This window comes from Sorex fumeus, unplaced genomic scaffold (genome assembly GCF_029834395.1).
Source record: "Sorex fumeus unplaced genomic scaffold, SorFum_2.1 ptg000100l, whole genome shotgun sequence".
Lineage (NCBI taxonomy): Eukaryota > Metazoa > Chordata > Mammalia > Eulipotyphla > Soricidae > Sorex > Sorex fumeus.
The window spans coordinates 5,873,473-5,894,286 of NW_026606157.1; the positions used below are offsets into that span (position 1 = coordinate 5,873,473).

Below are 20,814 nucleotides of genomic sequence, written 5' to 3' on the forward strand. Positions count from 1 at the left end.
CTCAGTAGCTTGCCAGGCTCTACAAGAGGGGCAGAGGAATCGAATTTGGCTCGGCCAGGCAGGCTGCATGCAAGGCAAACGCCCTAAGAAGTCTCACAATGGAGATGTTACTGGGCCCGCTCGAGCAAATTGATGAACAACGGGAGGACAGTTCTCTTTTACCAAAAATGTAGACTTCTAAAATCCGATGGTAGATGTCATACCCAAGATGGAAGGCACATCTTGCCCTATCAGAAGCCTCTAGTTTTTATGTTTATTTACATTTATTTCAAACACTTTGAAGTTCCCACACACAATCCACTGACTTGATGTATCTCCAGACTCTCCCAGTGGATTATCTGCTCATTTAGAAAATTGGATATTAAAGGAATCAGTTTTATAGCTCAAGGAACAGTCACTTACCTCCCTTGAAGTTCTGTGATCAGCTCAAAAGGTCAGTTAAGAGTTATGGGTCTAACTAATCACTAGAAATACTAGGAATACTCCATTCAATTTTAGCTCAGTTTATTTATGTTTCTTTTTTTCAAATTATCTTTCAAAAATAAATAGATTACTATATGATCATTGGTATTTCACCGTTTACTTTTCCAATTTTCAGGACACTGAGCTTTAGGGAAATGTAGCTTTATTTGCTTTGCTAAGTAGAACCGTATGGGGTTTTTTTTTTCCTCCTTTGATTTGGGTATTTAAGCACAAAAATCATGACATTTTCACTGTGTGAAATATAAGGCATACTTTTTTCACATAAGTTTAAGACTGTAGGACAGCTGAAATGAATTAACTCAAAAATTCCAAGAAATCACCTTTTGGCTGAAATGACACAGAAAAAAGTCTCACTTCAAAAGATTTTTAAACAGACATACGTGCAGTGGAAACGATTCTCCATCTCAATACACTCCTTGCCCTTTTGATGATTATCGTGTTTGTTTTAACAAATTTAAAAGGACGTCCTTAGACTTTGGAATAATATTTACTTTTATTTTTTCAGTTACCAACATTTCCCCACTTTGTGGTGTCTTTACTTTACACGTTTGTGTTATTGGTGGTTGACTTTGAGGAGCTGCTTGGTGAAAATTCTATTTAAAAATCATATTCTAAAACAGCCTGTGGCCCTAATTTTTCAATTTATCTTTAAACTGTTTAAGAGAATAATAGCAGTTCTCTGTTATTTGCAAACTATTTCTTTACAAACAATCATGGTAGGATTTCAAGCGGTTTAGTACAAAATCAAAAACCAAATTACTTGCTTTGACTTCTGATTCTGGCAGGTGTCAGCTGTGTGACCCTGACCAAGTCACCTAACCTCTCTTGTGCCTCCATTCCCTTTGCTTTCAGATGTCAGTCGTTAAGTGCCTAATTCATAAAGCTGTCATGAGGAATAATTAATTATCCATCAATAACAATTATAAACTTAGAGCAAGCATCTTTCTTTTTTGTTGGCTTTTTTTGGGGTCACACCTGGCGATGCACAGGGGTTACTCCTGGCTCTCTGCTCAGGAATTACATCTGGTGGTGCTTGGGGGACCATATGGGATGCCTGGGATCAAACCTTGGTCAACCACATGTAAGGCAAATGCTCTGCCCATTGCACTATTACTCTGGCAGGCATCTTCCTTATTCAGTGCAACATATATATATTTTTCAACAAAAGATGCACTATTATTGTTTAGAGTTTCCACCCAACAATCAGAACTGCTGAAAAGACATTGTGAAATAATTTGTTTTCTATAGCTGGTTATGAGAACCATATGATGTCACGCGGCCACAATAGCAGCCATGCGATTTTGGATTTCTGATATTTTACTTATTAATTCTGGAGGGATTTCTGCCAAGAGTCAGATAATCAAGAGTTTGGTTTCTGTGGCCCTGGAGCCATGATCGTGCCAGAGAGCCACTCATGGGGGGCAACTCGTGATCTCGGCGGGCGTAAAGGATGAGCAGGGAACACCCACCCTTCCCATGAGGTTGCAGTTGCCCCGTTACCACTGGCTCATACCTGACTTTCCCAATGCCACATATATTTTTAATTCACTATTGCTATGAACATCTCTCTATGTCACCAGCTCCTCCTACTATTGCTTGGTTCATTAATATCACTGGACCCTGCATTACATAGGTATATCTTTTAGGCATTTATAAATAGAATTCAAAACTATGGTAGGAAAGATAACTAAAACAGGAGTTTGCTTCTTAATGTTTTTGTTTCTCAGTGTTTTTATTTTCCCTTTGCTGTTGCTTTGTTCTGATCAGGCACATGCACTCAATGGCCATCCTCACACGCTCTTGGTTTCCGGCCATGGAGCTCAACCACTGTTGTGGGGTTGAGGGACCCCAGTGGCACTGCTGCCTGTGTCCCATTCAGCATGAAGGGAGGTGCTGGGGAATCTGACACTCAGCCTCAGGTCTATGAGGCAGGTGTTCTACCCTTGAAATCTCCCCAGCCCACCTCAGTGAACTAGTTTATAGTGTCATGTGATGGACAACCCACTCACTATTGCCTTTGAAAGAGAAGAGCTAGGGAGATAGCACAGAGGTGAAGGCAGTTGCCTTGCACACACCCTGAATTGCATCCCAGGGCCACGTATGGTTCCTCAGGCACTGCCAATAGCCCTCCCTGAGCACATAGTTAGAAGTAGCCCTGAAGGACCCCCAAGCCCAAAATAATAACACTAACAATAATAATGGACTGCAGAGAAGGGGGGCGTGATTCATTGCTCCATGTAGGGGAAAGCCCTGTTCTTGCTGTCCCGGGGGTATGTATTTCCAAGGAACAGTTCTTCACCTATTGCCAGCCAGAAACTCTCTGTCCTGGTTTCCTTCCTGTGCCCCCTGTCCTATCCTCCCAATGACCCCTCCCTGCCTCATGCTGTTTGCTCTGCCCACCCCCAGTTTTTACCTGTGGCCCTGTTGGAATATCCTGGGGTCCCAGAGAGCAGGGGCCATATGCCTCCCCCAGTTGAGAAATGCTCTATTTGACCATGTTGTGGCTGGTGGTTAACGATACTTATTTGAAAATGTAAGTCCAGTAATCACTGGCTCGAACGATTCAGTGGCTCCCCACTCCCACTGGCTCTTCAGCCTGGAGCCTGTACCCCACCCAATCTACCCCTGCAGTGTGGAACTCACTCCCTCGGCCTGTCCTCACCACTGACCTTCTGACTGTTCCTGCTTAGAGAAGGTTACATACCTCTAATATTGTAGTACTCTTCAGTTTCTGACATTTTCTGTAGTTTGTGTATAATATTAAGCTACCTTGATACATCTTCTAGTGCATACCTTTGGGGGTAGGGGAAGTTTTTTCTTTGGTTTTGGAGCCACACCTGGCAGTGTTTGAGGATTCCTCCTGGCAGTGCTCAGGTGACAGTATGTGGTGTCAGGATCAAGTTGAGCTCTGCTGTGTGCAAGGCAAGAGCCTTCACTCCTGTATTATCTATCTCTCCAGCCCTGGGTAATTGTTTCTTTGGTGTTTGCCTTTCAAGAAATATTACAGGGGAGTAGGGAGCTAGACCATCAGGTAAGGCACTTGCCTTGTACACAGCTGACTTGGTTTGATCCCTCCCCCCACCCCCCGAACCAGGTGTAAGCCCTGAGCACTGTGGTACCTTGAGCTCAGGAACTGCAGAGATAAACACTTTGGGCCTTTGGTATCAATTTGACTGACTGTTCCTAGGAGCTCTGCTGGCAAAATTTAAATGGTTGATGGAATGTTTACTCTGCACCCGTTTTCCTACTTATGGCTAATGCCCACTAAGGGGTATTTTCTAAGATTTATCTTTTCTCTCTTACAGGTGTCATACAGACTTTTTGAAGACATGGGCCTCTTCGAAGCCTTTAAAATTCCAGTTAGGGAGTTTATGAATTATTTTCATGCTTTGGAGATCGGATACAGGGAAATTCCTTGTGAGTATAAGATAATTGTGAAATGACACTTTCAAGGTTGGTCAGTTTGTTCTGGGTAATGGGATGTGGAGTCACTTTTAGTGAGCACATTTTGTTAACTTGCCACTGGACTATGCTCCAGTGATCAGTGAATAATCTGTGCTCAAATCTGGCTCCTTTCGTTACCAGCTACTTGGGATTTGCTTGAGTTCTACATGTTTCGTTACTTAGTCCAGAAAATGGAGTTGTTTGAAGATTACACAGTGTAGTGTTAGGGGTTATTATTTTATTCCATGCACATATTAAGTCTAGTTTAAGTGTTAGCTGAGTAAATAATTGAATGTTAAACTGATGACGTTTATCATTTGCTCCTTTTATTGGGTGAGTCCAAGTCCATTTTTTTTTTTTGGCATCCAGAGTCTTCATTAAAGTTTTCTTACAATAAGAGAATCTGGGCTGGAAGTAGAGCATGAAGAGGAGGATGGTCTAATTAAGAAAGGAGAACAAAAGGACATCTGAAAGTCATCGTGGAAATGATGAGAAACATTGTTTTTTTAGATCAGATAAACATGACAACCAGAGGAGAGGACAAAATCCAATACTGAGGCTTATGAACTTTGAGTTGTGAGAATTTCGTTTGTCATTAATGGTCATGAGAAATCGGAATAGAGGAGAGATGATAATCAGTATGTGGCCTTTCCATTCACATAGGTAGAATTATCCCGCATGCTATGGAATATAGGAAACTGGGGGAAATCCAAACAGGAAAGGTAGGGAAGTGCAGGGGGATTATCTAACCCTTTTAGAAAATGATTGCACAGAAATAAAAACAGTGAAACAGCATATACTTTTGAGTATATCTTTAAATGTGTCATTTAAATCATGTTTGGCTTTTACATCCAATAATTTGCTTTTATGTACCTTATGAACTTTAGAACTAAATGGCATTCTATTGCTGCAAAGAGTTGAATTCAACTTTTTTTTGGTAGAGGACCAAGGATTAAACTCAGTGTAGAATGCATGCTTTTTGATATTTGAGGTCCTGGCAGAAGCATGCGTTAGTAAACAGAAAGAACGATGTTTTAGGTGTATTATAAAATTAGACTTTGAAAAGTAGGTTGTTGATAAACATTATTTGTACTTGATAATAAGATGGAAACAGATAAAATACTGAAATTCCCAGGAAAGGCCTAGCATCCACCCATGCTATTATTAGCATGTTACTTTTTAAAATGTCATCCACCTGCTAAGTTGGAATGAAATGCACAGCTGATGGTATATGATAGGAAAGAAACAGAAAGATTTGCATCTGCAAACAAAACAAAACAGTCCATTTTTTTTTTCTGGGGGGAGAATGTCGGGGAGGGTTGGGGCCGCACTTGGAAGTGTTCAGGGGTTACTCTTGGTTCTGCACTTGGGAATTACTCCTGGTGATGCTTATGGGACCATATGGGATGCTGGGGATTGAACCTGGGTCGGCTGACGCAAGCAAGGTAAGCACCCTACGCACTGTACTATAGCTCTGGCCCAAATCAGAAAAGGCATTTTGTTCTGTAGGAAAGAGAAGCTTAAGACACCAGGGCCCTTGAGTAAAGCTGACCACATTACCATGGAAGTTGGAAGAAAGAAATGAAGGGACAATTTGAAAGGATCTCAATGGGCCCAAGTGATAATGGGTAGGGGACTTTTCTTGCATGAGGCCAACCTGGGTTCTATCCCTGGCATCTCATTTGGTCCCCCAAGCTTGCCAGGCATAAATAATGAGCACAGAGCCAGAACTGTACCAGGAGTTATCCCTGAGCAGTTCCAAGAGTGACCCAAAAACAAAAAAATAAATAAAAAAGGAAAATGGCTCTCAATGTAATCTTTGCTTTCTTTATTGTCTCTTCTCTGGACCTAGCCTAGATTATCCCTGTCGTTCATAAAGTTAGATATTTCTCAAAGTTATTACAAACACGAACATTCATTGGCTCTCATAGAAAGAAAGCCCTCAAAACACTGGGGAACAACTAGTCATTGTGCTAAATTCACAAGTTAATGCCCTGTTTTCAGATGCATTTTTGTAATCAGGTATGGCCAAGTTCCATTGCATTCAGATACTACTCCAGGTAGTATATCACTAAATCCTAGGGAAGTGACCAGTATAGAAATGTTAAAAAAATGTTCCTGATCCTGAATTTCATCATTCATTTTTATATTCACTTATTATAGTTTTATAAGTTACAGATGGAGATGTTTTTATGAAACTTTTTTAAATTCCATGTGAAAATAATTTGTTACAATAAACCTGCTTGGTTTATCAGAAGCTCCAGATGTTTTCCTTCAAGGAAATATATCTATGTCATCCCTCAGGAAAATACTACATGAATGGTGATTCTTATTAAATATAATACTTTCTTATGGTAGGGTCATAAATTTTGACTAGTGCATATTTTAATTAAAAGTTTTTTTACTAATTTTATATACTAGTTATTTTATTAATCATTTATATAATATATATTGGCATCTACTCAACAGTTTTTTTATAAAATGGCACTATCTAAATAAACCTTTAAAATTTTAAGAGCTTAAATAGTCAAATGTGACTATAGTAAGACAATAAGCTAAAATACTAGAAACTAAATTGTGTTGAGATTCTAAGTAAAGTAAAAGTAAAGGCCCTCCCATTGATCATCAATTTGCTCGAGCGGGCCCAGTAACATCTCCACTGGAGACTTTGTTGTTACTGTGTCTGGCATATCGAATACTCTCGGTAGCTTGCCGGACTCTCCAAGAGGGGCAGAGGAATCGAACTCGGGTCAGCCATGTTGGCTGCGTGCAAGGCAAACGCCCTACCCGCTGTGCTATCGCTCCAGCCCTAAGTACACATCTAAAACTTGCCATGAAAGAAGGCCAGCCGGGTATCCTAGAGGAAAGGGCAGTTCAGATAGAGAAGGGAGCACCAAATAAAGGATGTTTGGAGGATCCTCCCAGGAGGGGAGATGCATGTCGAAAGTAGACTATGGACTGAACATGTTTGCCACTCAATGCCTCTTTTGCAGACCACAACACCCAAAAGGAGAGAGAGAACACAGGGGATTGCCCTGCCACAGAGACAGGGGGGATGGGGGGATGGGGGTGGGAGGGATGTTATCCATGGTGGTGGAAAATGGGCACTGGTGGAGGGATGGGTATCTGATCATTGTATAATTGAAACCAAAGCACAAAAAATTGTAAATCTACAACTTTAAAAAAAAATAAAATACAATAAAGGGGAAAAAAAAAAAGAAAGAAAGGGAAATGTGAAACTTTTCAATTTGAACATAGAATCCTCACTAAAACATGAAGAATCCAATTTAAAACTGAGAGAGAGCTTTCATGGAAAAATATTGGATAATATAATAGAGATCTACTTGCTGATAGAGATATGATACCAAAAATATATTTAGTCACTAAATATTAGCATAAGTTAAGGTCTAGTTTATACTCTGCTGTGCAGAGGGTAAGTAATCTTACGTGTTAGTCACACTCCCCTATTAAGAGCTGTAGGTGGTTTGATCTTATTGCATCTGTTCCTTGTTCTAAACTGCTTCTGCCAATACCCAGTTCTTGTTGCAAGAACACTGCAAAAGTGGGGTACAGGTTTACGCTTCTCTAATTTGCGAGAATAATGGCAAATGCTCACATAACATTATCTTCCCAGCTTGCAACAAAGGGGAAAAAAACCCAGTAACTCTCTCTCTCTCGATGTCATAATTAGTGACACCATCCATCTCCTCCACTCCAGAATTATCACTCTTCCCTCTCCCAGAACAGAAAGATTCTTTGCTTGTAGCTCCTTAATACCATTCCTTAAACTTTCATTGTGGGGGAAAAATCAGTGATTGGTGCTCTTATTCTGTGTGATTCGTAGTTACATGCATGTGAGGTTTATGTGTCGGTCACCCTAAAACCAGTGTTCTTATGTAATTCTCCCACTCATATCTAAAATAGACATCGATTGCCTTGTATTTTTCACATTGGAGATCTGAGTCATAGAGTAATGGAACACAAACACAATCATATGTCCCAAATGTAGGACATCTGGCATGGTCAACTTACTTCATGCAAGGACATCTGGTATGGTCAACTAACTTCATGCAATAGGGATAGATATAAAATTGATTGGAATCATTCAAAAAAGTCTCCATCGGTGCTTTTCAACTTTCAGTTGATCAGACAGCACAGGTATTAAAAGGTTGAAAGCCCCTGATCTATAAACAGAGATAGCGATTTCCATTTTAGTCCGTGTTTTCTTTGAAGCACTATATCACTGTTCACTTCTCGCTAACAGGACATAGGTCTTACTATTTTGTCCTTGAGAAACTGGAGATCTTCTTATTAAAGTTTTTAATCTTTTCCTATTTCTGGTTTTGTTTTGCGGTACTGGGAATTGAACCCAGGGTCTCACATCTGCAAGGTAAAATCTCCACCTCAGAGTTCTATTCATGACCACTCAAAGATTCTCTTGGAGACTTCTCTTGCAAGCCCTCATTCAGCCCTTCACTTGAACTCCTTGAATAAACTAGTTATGTACTGAGACCTAAAGCCTCCAGCTGAAGAGTTGCCAAAAATTTAGAAAAATAAGGAAATGATCATGGTTGGTCATTAGAAATAAAATGTGTAAAGTTAGAACATATGCAAAGAAGCAGACCAGTCTTGAAGTATCTTGACGGGCAGATAGACAAGAAAAAAACTAGATTGAGGGTCTGGGGCAATAGCACAGTGATTAGGGCATTTGCCTTGCATGCAGCTGACCTGGGTTCAATTTCCAGCATCCCATATGGTCCCCTGAGCACCACCAGGAGTAATTCCTGAGTGCATGAGCCAGGAGTAATCCCTGTTTTGGTGTGATCCAAAAAGAAAAAAAAAACCTGGATAGAATTACATCCATAAAAGACATTGGATCCCTAGTCATGGTTGAGAAAAACTCAACTTCCCTAGCTAAAATGATCCCCCACCCCTTCCAGAGACAGAAACGTAAGAATGAAGAGGGTTCACTTTCCCCATAGCAATTTCCCTCCTGAAGGGCTCAGCTCCCCCCAGAAATGTAGAGGAAAGCCCCTTTTTCTCTTTCGGTCTTTCCTGGAACCACATCCCCAAATGAGAATTTCTAGACTCAAGGACGTTGTTGAGGCTAGTATTGATTATTCACTCTGATATAATCTATATGTTGAAGATATGTTCACGATCATGACCACCCTGTTATTCATCGACTGCCTCGAGCAGGCCCCAGTAACGTCTCCTTTGTCCTAGACCTGAGATTTTTTAAAAAGTGCCATATTCAAGACTCTTTCAGAGTTAGGAGAATGAGACCTATCATTCTCCTAACTCTGAAGATGTGTTAAATGTTTTAAAAGTGTTTTTCAAGTTTGATACAGAAGAGTAAGGTAAGGTAAGGTAAAGGCCCTCCCGTTGATCATCGATTTGCTCGAGCGGGCCCAGTAACGTCTCCATTGGAGACTTTGTTGTTACTGTGTCTGGCATATCGAATACTCTCGGTAGCTTGCCGGGCTCTCCGAGAGGGGCGGAGGAATCGAACTCGGGTTGGCCATGTTGGCTGCGTGCAAGGCAAACGCCCTACCCGCTGCGTTTTTTTCAGAGGTTATATTTGGGTGCCATTTCTCAGGGATAAAATATTATGTGGTGACTAGGCCATTGGTCTGATCCATGTCGTGGGTCTTCTGCAGAATCTTGTGTAGGAGAGTGGAAATAAGCACAAGAGCAAAATTAGAACTGCTCTTTAGTGAGGTCCCTATATGCGTCAGGTTTCTCGTATATTTTGAGTCCAGAGTTTTCCACTTTAGACATCTGCAGATGTCATAAATGTTGTGAGCACTTTTTTTTCCTAGTTTCTGTGGATATTGTGGAGTACGTAATGGAAGGGTAACCAGAGAATATTTGTTCCAAAATGTTTGGCTGAACTTTCACTGGGGTATTAAAATTTAAGAACTAAACTGTTTATCCAATAGATGGCACTCTTAGTCCTTGGACCCCAGAGTTTACAGTTTAACGACTGTTCCTTTGCATTGGTTACAGATCATAACAGAATTCATGCCACTGACGTCTTACATGCTGTTTGGTATCTGACAACACAACCAATTCCAGGCCTCTCGACTGTGATTAATGATCATGGGTCCGCGAGCGATTCAGGTACGCAGAAGCACATTTGGGAAGGAACTGTGCTGCTACATCAAGACCAGTCACATCACCTAAATAGGCACTTTGGCATCCACATTGACTTTTTTTTTTAAAAAAAAAATATGTAATACCTTTGCAATGTTTTCTCTTTTATCTTCTCAGATTCTGACAGTGGATTTACACATGGACATATGGGATATGTATTTTCCAAAATGTATAACATGCCGGATGATAAATATGGCTGTTTGTCAGGAAATATCCCCGCCTTAGAGCTCATGGCCCTGTATGTGGCCGCAGCAATGCATGACTATGATCACCCCGGGAGGACCAATGCGTTCCTGGTGGCGACTAGTGCACCTCAGGTAAATGTCCACCTTGATTAGAGGTGATTCAGTTCAAAGATATCTCTGGAGGAGGAACATAGTTTTTATAACTTTGATCTGAAGTAGCCACAGAGTGAATATAAGCTAAATTCTATTTATTCCTGGGAAAAAAATTGTTAGAAAACTAGTAGTTTTGAAAAAAAAAATGCATCGTTTTTCCCAAGATCCTAATGGCAAGGTATGTGACTCACCCACAGGAATCCCTTCCTGATTTCTTTTTTTCATGCACTCAGGAATGACTCCTGGAGGACCATATGGGATGCTAGGAATTGAACCCTGGTCAGCCACGTGCAAGGCAAATGCCCTACCCACTGTGCTATCTCTCCAGCCCCTGATTTCTTTTTAGGAGAAAATAAACTGTTTAGAAATTCCATCCTGTTCAGAAGTTTCTGTCAGGGCCTGGAAAGAGATCTCAACAGGCTGAGAGCATACTTCACATGTGCAAGGCCCTGGGTTCTCTCCCTGACACCACATGGTCCCCAAATCAGAGCCAGGAGTAGCCCCTTGAGCACAGTCCAGTTTGGCCCATAAACAAAAGCACAAAGATGGAATTTAATCCAAAAAAGGAAACAAATGGGTTCTTTTCCTTGGTGAGATAGTCAAGGGGCTAAGGATTCACCTTGCATGTGGCTGACCCAGCACCAGTAGTGATCTCTGAGCAACAAGGCAACAATAAAAAGAATGCAAGGTTTGTTGTATGTAAATTCCCTTCCTCTTGAAATATATTTCTTGTGATAATTACTGTTTTATTTGGATAGTTAAAATTTAACGATGAGCTTCCTTCAAGTGCTTGAGATTTTTTTTTAACCTGCGCAGAGTCTTACAACAACCAGTCACTTTAAATGAGTGTCTCTTAACTCTAAAACAAAAAAAAAAAACAGTCAAAAATCAAGTAAATGACCAATACACAAAACATTAGGTACACAGCATCTCCTTTCATCTCAATAAACTTCACTCTCCCCTGTTTTAGCCCCTGCTCCCTTCATTGTTGATGATGTGGTTGCCATGACGAGAGTCCCACTTGTGTCTTGATGGTGCTGCTGGCACATTCTTAGCTGTTCGCAAAGGATGTCTCAGGGCAGGTTGTGGTGCTCCGTGAGGGGAGGACTCCTCTGACCTGTGGTGCTCAAGCATGAGCTCCCCAGGGGCTGTTTCCCTATGGTCATGAGCAAGCTCTTCCCTGAATTAATCCACTGGCTTGATGATGCTAAATATCCCAGCATCCTGTTACTTTTATTCTCCCCACCAGGATGCCAGTAAGTGATTCTTAATAATCAATGCTGACAAGATCACACATATTTACTTCATTTTTTAAAGTGATATCCAAAAGCATTGCATATTTTTATTCATTTTACTGTGCTGATTGTTAAACCTAAAATATTGAACTCTTCACTCACCTTTTTATTTAATCCAGGCTGTGCTTTATAACGATCGCTCTGTTTTGGAGAACCATCACGCAGCTGCTGCATGGAATCTTTTCATGTCCAGGCCAGAGTATAACTTCTTAGTTAACCTCGACCATGTGGAATTTAAGCATTTTCGTTTCCTTGTCATAGAAGCAATTTTGGCCACAGACCTGAAGAAACACTTTGACTTCGTAGCCAAATTTAATGCCAAGGTAACTCGATTTATACCTGTCTTTGTTATATGGTCATATGGAAAGAACCCATTTGATCACTACTTATATGATAAATGTGAAAGTGAAATACAATAAGCTGTTTAATAATCAAAAGCAGAACATGGAGACAGATCCAGTGTAAAACACTAAGAAATCAAGGTACTATCTCTAGTTCAGAGAAATAATAAAATTCCAGCTTCCATTGCATTATTGTTTGATTTAATTTAATTTATCTCTATAGTATATTAACAGATTCCCAAGAGGCAGTAAAAGTTGAAAACTGGAAATAAAAATTTATATATCAAATATAAGTGTCTAAGTCTTAATTCAAGAAAATTTCCTATTAGTGCAGTTCTTTTAGTACAAAGCAGTAGTACAGTGAGTAGTGCAGTTTGCTACCACACCATGTGGTCCCTTGAGCCCTACCAGGAGTGATTCCTGAGCACAGAGTCAGGAATTAGCCCTGCAGAGTCAGGAATTAGCCCTGAGCATTGCCACGCATGGCTCAAAAGAACAAAAACATAGAAAAGAAAATGTTTTTAGCATTTGCATCTATACTACCTTAATATAAACTATAACATCTAATTTAGTGTTTTTAGCTGATAATTGTTTTTTTCTATAATTAATATTTTACTTTTACAAACTGTAAAACCAGTAACTGTATTTTGAACAACTAGGGAATTTCCCATTCTGGAATTCTGGTTATCACATGGTAGAGAGATGATTGTATTCTTCTATTCTTCTATGTACTTTTGCTTTGAGAGAAAACATCTTTTGACTTTCTTCCTCACACAGGTGAATGATGATGTTGGCATAGATTGGACCAATGAAAATGATCGTCTGCTGGTTTGTCAAATGTGCATAAAATTGGCAGATATCAATGGGCCGGCAAAATGTAAAGAACTCCACCTTCAGTGGACAGAGGGCATTGTCAATGAATTTTATGAGCAGGTAACTGTTTACTTTAGTCCACACCTTGGTGGCTCATAAATTCACTGGAACCACAAAAAACTATAAAAACTATATCAATCTATCATCAGCAAACACACTGGCCAGTATACAGAGAATTCAAATCGAACCCCCAAGTCAGATTAAGCCATAATGACCAAAACTTAAAAAGCTATTTGTAAGTATTTGTTTTGGGAAAACATGTTAAAGCAATGGACCAACTTACTGAGTCTTAGGGAGACCACTAAAATATAGTATTTTAGAAATTTTTGTAATAAAAGATAGTTTAAATTTATATCAGATAAGTTATTTGTTTCTAGTTTGGTTACAAATTGTAATGCATAAAAATATATAAATAGGCATTGTATTTAACATGATAATATGGGAGTTAACACAGCACCAAAGAGTTACCACAAAAACTTAATTGTGATGGGCTGTCTTTCCCGCTTTAGTATATGTTAATCACGATACTTAAAACTCCACATTTGTGCCAACTACTCTTAAGGGGAAGCTGAAGAAGTCGGGCATGGATAGAGGACCAGGATCAATGACAGAAAAGGATATCAAGGAGATATTTATCCAGGGCAGAGGGCATAAAGATACTAAGATAAAGATAGCATCTTCAGATGATGTCACAAGATTGACCTACATGTTTAAGATTTTTGTCATAAAATTGTCATGGAGATTAAACAAAATGAATTGTGAAACTTTCTTCATGAATCATTTGATTCATAAGAAACATTAGATTCTCGGGTCTGGAGTGATAGTACAGCAGGTAAGATGTTTGCCTTGCATGAGGCCGATCCAGGTTCAATTTCCAGCATCCCATATGGTCCCCTGAGCACCACCAGGAGTAATTCCTGAGTGTGGAGTCAGGAGTAAAACCCCTGTGCATTGCCGGGTGTGACCCAAAAAGTAAAAAAATAAAAAAGAAATATTAGATTCTTCTGTTTCCCTACAAAAGTTCATGAATGCTACTAGACTATAGAAATTAGAGAGAGATCTCAGATCAATGTCAGAAAGAAGTCTGTAATCCTAAAGTTACCCAGGAATGGGAAGAAATACCTTATTAAGAAATTCCCCATCACTGGACATATTTAGAAAAATTAGAGAGAGTGGCTATGAGACAGGATTCATGTATAGAATAAAAGGGTTTTGCTTTCTAGAAAATAATATATTAGTTTTCCTAGGAATGAGATTAACTCATGCAAACCTGAAATAGTAAATCTAAAGAAAAAGGAAAGTTCACTTAAAATAAGTTGCATAGGCATAAACACTACTGATAATTTTCATTTTTGTTTTTCTGTTAAGATAACATGATTTACAAAGTTGTATCATAGTTTTAGGCGGGCAGTGTTCTAATACCAAATTCACCACCAATGTCAACCTTCCACGAGTATTCCCAGTGCCCCCCAATCCTGCCCCCAACTCCCCAGCTTGCCTCTTTAACAAGTGTATTTTCAAGTTCAGTTATCGTAGTTTGGGTCTTATCTTTCAGTGTTGTTGGCTTTATGATATAGATATACAGATATACCACAGCCAATGTGTGTAGACCACCAATGTGCCTGAGACCCCATTCCCTCCCCCATCACCTCCTGTCTTTATCTTCTTACTTCTCCACTCAATTTCTTTCCTGCCCTGTCCTCCTTTTTCCATCCAAGGTCAAGGTAAATTTAGGTATATACTCCACTTTCATAGTTTGTATTCCCTTCTCGCTTGCCACAGATATGTGGAATCATCCGGTGTCAGTCCTTCTTCTGACTTACTTCACTTAATATGATATCCCCCTAGTTCCATCTGCACTCTAGTGAAATGCTTGTAAGGAATCATGAAACCATGCATCATGATATTTTATTATGTGTCCATCAGAAATCTTTCTAGGCAACCCTGCTTTTCAGTCTAATCATTTTTCTAAGTCACTTGAAGTAGTTCCAATTGAAAATACATACAGTAGTGCTATAGTAATATGCCATAGTAATAATACTAAAGCTATATTTGGGGCCTGGGAGGGGGCAACTCACAGGGCTGGAGCTTTGCATGTGGGAGCCCAGGGTTTAATCCACTGCACCAAATGACCCCCTGAGCACTTCCAGGAATAGCCCACAAGCAACAGTAACAATGAAGAAAAGAGGAAGTAAAAGAGGTTTACATAAAATATATCAATAGATAAGAATGGCAGAAATCAAATAATCACTGAAAATCTCATTCAACTAAGATGTGGGATAAAAGAGCATACATCAAGAAGTTAATTAATTTTTGGTTTGCTGGAAGCCAAAGCAGCGAAGGAAAACAGGACAGACTAAGTAATAGTTTGATAATCAATTACAGAATTGCATCTTTGTTTGCATTTTTACTCTAATATAAAGTGTAGCTGAAAAGTAAAGCCATCCACGAAGAATTACTTAAATGGATTTGATTTTTTTATTTTTCTGTCTTTCAGCGTATTAGGGTTAATCATGAATTAATCTAACTCTTAGAAAAGAGAGTATGTGATTTTCTAGAATATTCAAGCCTTTTCCTCTCTCTCAGGGTCTTGCCTGTAGTACCCACAATAGTTCTTCTGTTTCCCCTTGATCAAAAGCCTGAACCTCTAGGTCACACACTTGGTGTCAAAGTGTTAAGCAAGAATCAGCTCAGTGGACTGAATTCCCTGCGGGAGGCCTGGGCTCACTCTATCCACCTCCCTGCCCCAAACCTTGTGGTCCCCAAATAGCTCTGAAGTGACCCCCAACCACCAAGCTGGAGTCACCTGACACCACCTGCATGGCCCCAAACCAATAATAAAAAAAGTAAAGACTTATAAATGTGGCTAGAATCTTTTACTAATTCTAGTTAAAAGGGGGCTTTGCATTCAGACGGGACTTGCATATCTTAGGTGTGAGGCAATCATGGATGTTACCCTGCACGCCAAACCTTTGTTGTCACTCACCTTCCTGGTCAGCTAGTTATACTCACTTCCTGTTTCCAGGGTGATGAAGAGGCCAGCCTTGGGTTGCCCATCAGCCCTTTCATGGACCGCTCTGCCCCGCAATTGGCCAACCTTCAGGAATCCTTCATCTCTCACATCGTGGGGCCTCTCTGCAACTCCTACGATTCGGCAGGACTCATGCCTGGGAGATGGGGGGAAGAAGGTGATGAGTCGGGAGATACCGATGACCCTGAAGAAGAGGAAGAAGAGGAAGCAACAGCTCCCAGTGAAGAGGAAGCCTGTGAAAACAATGACTCCCCAAGTATGTTGTCAAAGCTCTTTCTAGGGTGTTTTCCTGCCATCATTTGCTTGCTTGGATTCAAATGCATTTTCCTTCTCAGAATTCAATAGTTTGAGTCAACTGCTACTCTGCTTTTGATTATGATTAAATGCCCCCAGTGCCATAATCGAAAATACAGACCATGGAATCTGTTAGAATATGACATTGCTACAAGGCTATGATCTCGATGATGAAGTAACACTAAAATGAAGAGGGCAAAGGCTGTTCCTTAGAGTTTGGAGCTTTAGAGATGACAGGAATTCCAGGCGCAGGTCAACCTGACCACATAAGAGGTAGAAATGTTCTCATTCAGTGAAGATTCATTAATTATCTACTTCAGTCCCAGGCATTCTTCCAGGTACCCAAGAAAAGGACATGTGTGTAAATCAGAGACTCAGTCTGTCTTCCCCTTTTAGACCTGTATTCCCATAAGCAAGTAGGTAAATCAACAGTTTGAGACTCTGATAATGCCGGATTCTCAATAAATAAAAGGTGGTTGTGAAGGAAAAGGCAACTTTTTGGATAAGATATCCACAGACGGCCTAAGTAAAAAACACTGGAAAAATACAAACCAGAAAAAAAGGAGAAATGGAGTGATCCTTCAGCGGCATCTGTGGCTGTGTTTCCCAGGGAGTGATGCCAGCCCGAGGCCACTAGACCATCCAGAGCAGGTGCAAGAGTAGCCTCGGGTACCATGCATAGGCAGGAGAGTGATTTATTCATTCACTTCAAGAAGGTAGATTCCAGGGTGCTGAATGAGAATTTTCCTGGAAAGGGGTGATAAGCCAATAAGTACAGAGAGCACAGCCAGCAGGGAAAGAGGCTTGAGTTTGTCTTGGAGAGAAGGCGCGATAGGGGAGCAGTAGGAGGTGAATGAACTAGATTTGGAGGGGAATGTCCAGACTTACTGTGTGGGTGTGCCTTTGGCCCTGAGCTGGAGGGCCGCAGAGGGAGTGACGAGAAGAGCTTGTCGATGTTTACATGTCTCTGGATGCATCTTTGGCAGCATGGCGAATGTTTTCTTCCAGTGTGGGTGGGGTGAGGGTGAAGGCGTGATTTCAGAGGTTGTTGGCCTTGTCCCAGGATCTCTGCATGAGGGGCTCAGGAGCAGTTAGTTCCCCAGCAGGTGACCACATCTGGTCATCGATTCTGAGTGCATCATGTCGCCAAATGAATCCATTATAAAACGTCCCAATTCCCCATTTCTAAGTTCTCAGCTGCTGCTGAGAGAGAAATAATTACTATATATCACAGTTAGTAAAACGCACAGACCTTCTAGGGACACTGTTCAAATCCTGGTGCTGTGTCAGCAAACATAGAATAGTTTTCTGCAAACATAGCTTGCCATTTTTCCATCTACCTTCACAGAGTAAGAAAAATAAAACCTTTTCAAAGTCCTTACCCAAAGCATTACCAATGAAAGACATTTTGATCATGTCTTCCTTTTTTGGGAGACTGTGAAAAAAATGCAGAATTTGATGCATTCAGGCTACCTAATCATGATATGTTCTAATCTGAATATATTGACCATTTTTTCCTCATAATAAGACCTTGTTGTGAGCACATTTGCTCAAAGAGAATGAGGTTATTATCAATCAGACACTAATGAGATAAGGTTTCACACATTTGACTTGAGTTCAGATTTCTGCTTCAATTCTGTCTTGTATATCAACTGTGCTACAGAGTGAAGAGAAAATCAAAAGTTCTATTCCTTCAACATTCTATCAAAGTAATTACAGCTTATTTTTTAGTTGCTTAGGAAAATATTCCACTAGAAATATTGTGCTGCTCTTGGATATAGAGACAGCAACCAAGACCTGGAACTTGAGACTCGGGTTTTTTTGTTCATTTGTTCATCTAATAAATACACGTAACTTTTTTGTTCTTGCTTTATTTTCATTTAAACAGTCAGGTAATTTGCCATCAACAGGGGACAGCAGTTTTCCCACTGAAGACTGAAAACGTAGAGTTGGCTTTGTCTTAGAAAAGCTCTGTTCTCTGGGGCCCTTACTGTTTGCTATTTGAACTCAAATACACTGGAAATATTCTCATACAACCCAGACAACAAAACTCAGGAGCCCACAGCAAGATCATTAAAAAAAAAAAAAAACTCCACCTGCCGACCTAGACTTTAGCACCTGATGTGACAGTCCGCTAGCTGATTTCTTCTCGTGCCGTAGGGCTGGCTTGGCAAATGTCTGTCCAGGCTCATCTAACCTTCTGACCTTCTGTATCAGGCTTACCAAAGCAAAAGTGAGGATTCTGGGGATTCTGATTCCTAGTGGCTTGCAAAACTCAGCAGTCTGCACTGTAGCACTATATCACTGTCACCTGTTGTTCATCAGTTTGCTCAAGCAGGCCCAGTAACGTCTCCATTGTGAGACTTTGTTGTTACTGTGCTTGGCATATCGAATACGTCACGGGGAGCTTGCCAGGCTTTGCTGTGCGGGCAAGATACTCTCGGTAGCTTGCTGGGCTCTCCGAGAGCGGGGAGAAATCCAACTTGGGTTGGCTGCATGCAAGGCAAGCGCCCTACCTGCTGTACTATTGCTTCAGCCCCTCCTGCTAAAATCTCCATGGACAGTGATTTTTAGTACCCTTCCAGAGCCCAGAAAATTGTACAGGGTCGCCAATGTTCTTGCTGATCCACCCAGCCTCATGGGCTCATGGAGGTTTAGACTAGGAGAAATGACAGTCCTCAGATTCAGCTGCTTCATTTCACACACACACACACACACACACACACACCCTCCCCCTCCCCCTTCCTCTCCCTGTCCCTCTCCCAAGTTTAAGAAATATCCCAAGGTTGCAGACCTAAGACAGGAACTCAGGCCTCCCCATTTATGATTCCTTTGCTATTGACTCCTTATAATTTTAATTTCAGACCATACTGACTTGATAGAACCTGAACGTTTGGTGGTGGGGGGAGGGGAGGGGACTATGCACTGATAATTTCAGCAATCTGCAAAACTTGGAGGTCTCCCAGGAAACACAGAATAAAACGTTTCAATATGGTGTCCTAGGGAAAGAAGGCTTTTGCCTCCACCTCATAATTAAATCTGAAAGAGTCCTACAGCGAACTAAGAGGTTTCTAATGAAGTACTAAGCTGCATTTAGAGTTTGAGCTATGAAAGGCTCTTTGTTCTCATTTCAAAAGGTTCCAGGGCTGAACAATTTGGCTCCCCAGCCAGGCCTGTGCTCCTGGACCACCTGCGGACTCTAATCTACGCAAATTTATTTGGTACAAACTTGCTTCTACGTCACTGTCACCATATTCCATTTAATTCCAGAGAGGGTTACTGCAAATGCTCCCCAGCATTAAAAGGAGAGCAGTGAAACTCTCACGGGGCCCGCTCAGACAGGAATAGGAAGGAAAATCGAGCTTTCGTAAGGTTCTCCCTGTAGGATGCTGCCTTGCCGCTGAGTGGCTCTGAGGAAAATCTCACCTGACATAGACCAGGGACTCTTGTATATACCTTTGTTTTTCTTTTTGGGTCATACCCAATGATGCTCAGGGGTCGCTCCTGGCCCTACACTCCAGAATGACTCCTGGCACTGCTGGGGGACCATATGGGATGCTGGGGATCGAACCCGGGTCAGCCGCATGCAAGGCAAATGTCCTACCTACTGTACTATTCTGTACCCAAGAAGCTCTCTGGGTTCAGAGAATTAGGTTAAAAATATATTAATGTTTAAAACATTCTCCAACGCTGACCTGAACCTTGCTGACAATGAGATATATTAGAAATAGACAAGTAGGAATCAAAGAAAGAGCTTAATTGTCATGAGTGTTGCTTTCTTCGTCTGACTTCTGTACTCTCGAGAACAATGGTACTGTGTGTGTGTGTGTGTATATATAATATATATATGTATATATCATCTGGTACTCACCTTCTATTCGTACTGTTAAAATAAATAACACATTGGCGTTTTATAACATACACCTAAGTCCATTTTGATGTCCTTTCAGAAAAGAAAACTTTCAAGAGGAGGAAAATCTACTGCCAGATAACCCAGCACCTCCTACAGAACCACAAGATGTGGAAGAAAATCATGGAAGAGGAGCAGCGGATGGCGAACCCCGAGAATCAGGCGCTGGACCAATCCCCTCAGCAGCACGCCTCGGAGCAGATCCAGGCCATCAGGGAGGAGGAGGAGGAAAAAGGGAAGCCTCGAGGGGAGGAGAGCCCGAGCCCAGAGCCGCAGCCCTGAGGGCGGACAGGACGAGCTGTGTGAGGGGGGGTGCTCCCACCCACTCTTTCGAAGCCAGCACATGCTTAGACACGACACTGTAGAAACATGGGAAGACGGACACGTGGCGAGCGCAGCAGGTGTTCTTGGGGCTCCTTGTGCTGCTTCGCAGTGAGGTACACGGTGAAAGACCCTGTCAGAGAAGCTTCACAGCGCAACACCAGCTTCTACGGATTTCTTTGTTTAAAGGAAGAACTAGATTATGTGTGTGTGTGTGTGTGTGTGTGTGTGCATAAGCGCTCACGTAGATAACTTGCAAAACCTATTTACACACAGACACACACAAACCCCCACCCCCTCCCAACACACACACAAACACACTAAAAAC

General features: G+C 41.1%; 1 protein-coding gene across 1 annotated transcript in view; it reads left to right on the forward strand.

Moving 5' to 3' along the window:
• The window catches only part of PDE3A (phosphodiesterase 3A), a 299,748-nt gene extending 279,216 nt beyond the window's left edge, over positions 1-20,532 (forward strand). The window contains exons 10-16 of the mRNA XM_056134583.1: positions 3,789-3,900; positions 9,937-10,050; positions 10,201-10,400; positions 11,836-12,039; positions 12,835-12,990; positions 15,956-16,217; positions 20,206-20,532. Coding sequence (XP_055990558.1) covers positions 3,789-3,900; positions 9,937-10,050; positions 10,201-10,400; positions 11,836-12,039; positions 12,835-12,990; positions 15,956-16,217; positions 20,206-20,447 — 1,290 coding nt within the window. The 3' untranslated portion in view covers positions 20,448-20,532. The remainder of the gene's footprint in view (positions 1-3,788; positions 3,901-9,936; positions 10,051-10,200; positions 10,401-11,835; positions 12,040-12,834; positions 12,991-15,955; positions 16,218-20,205) is intronic.
• Positions 20,533-20,814: the final 282 nt, after the last annotated feature.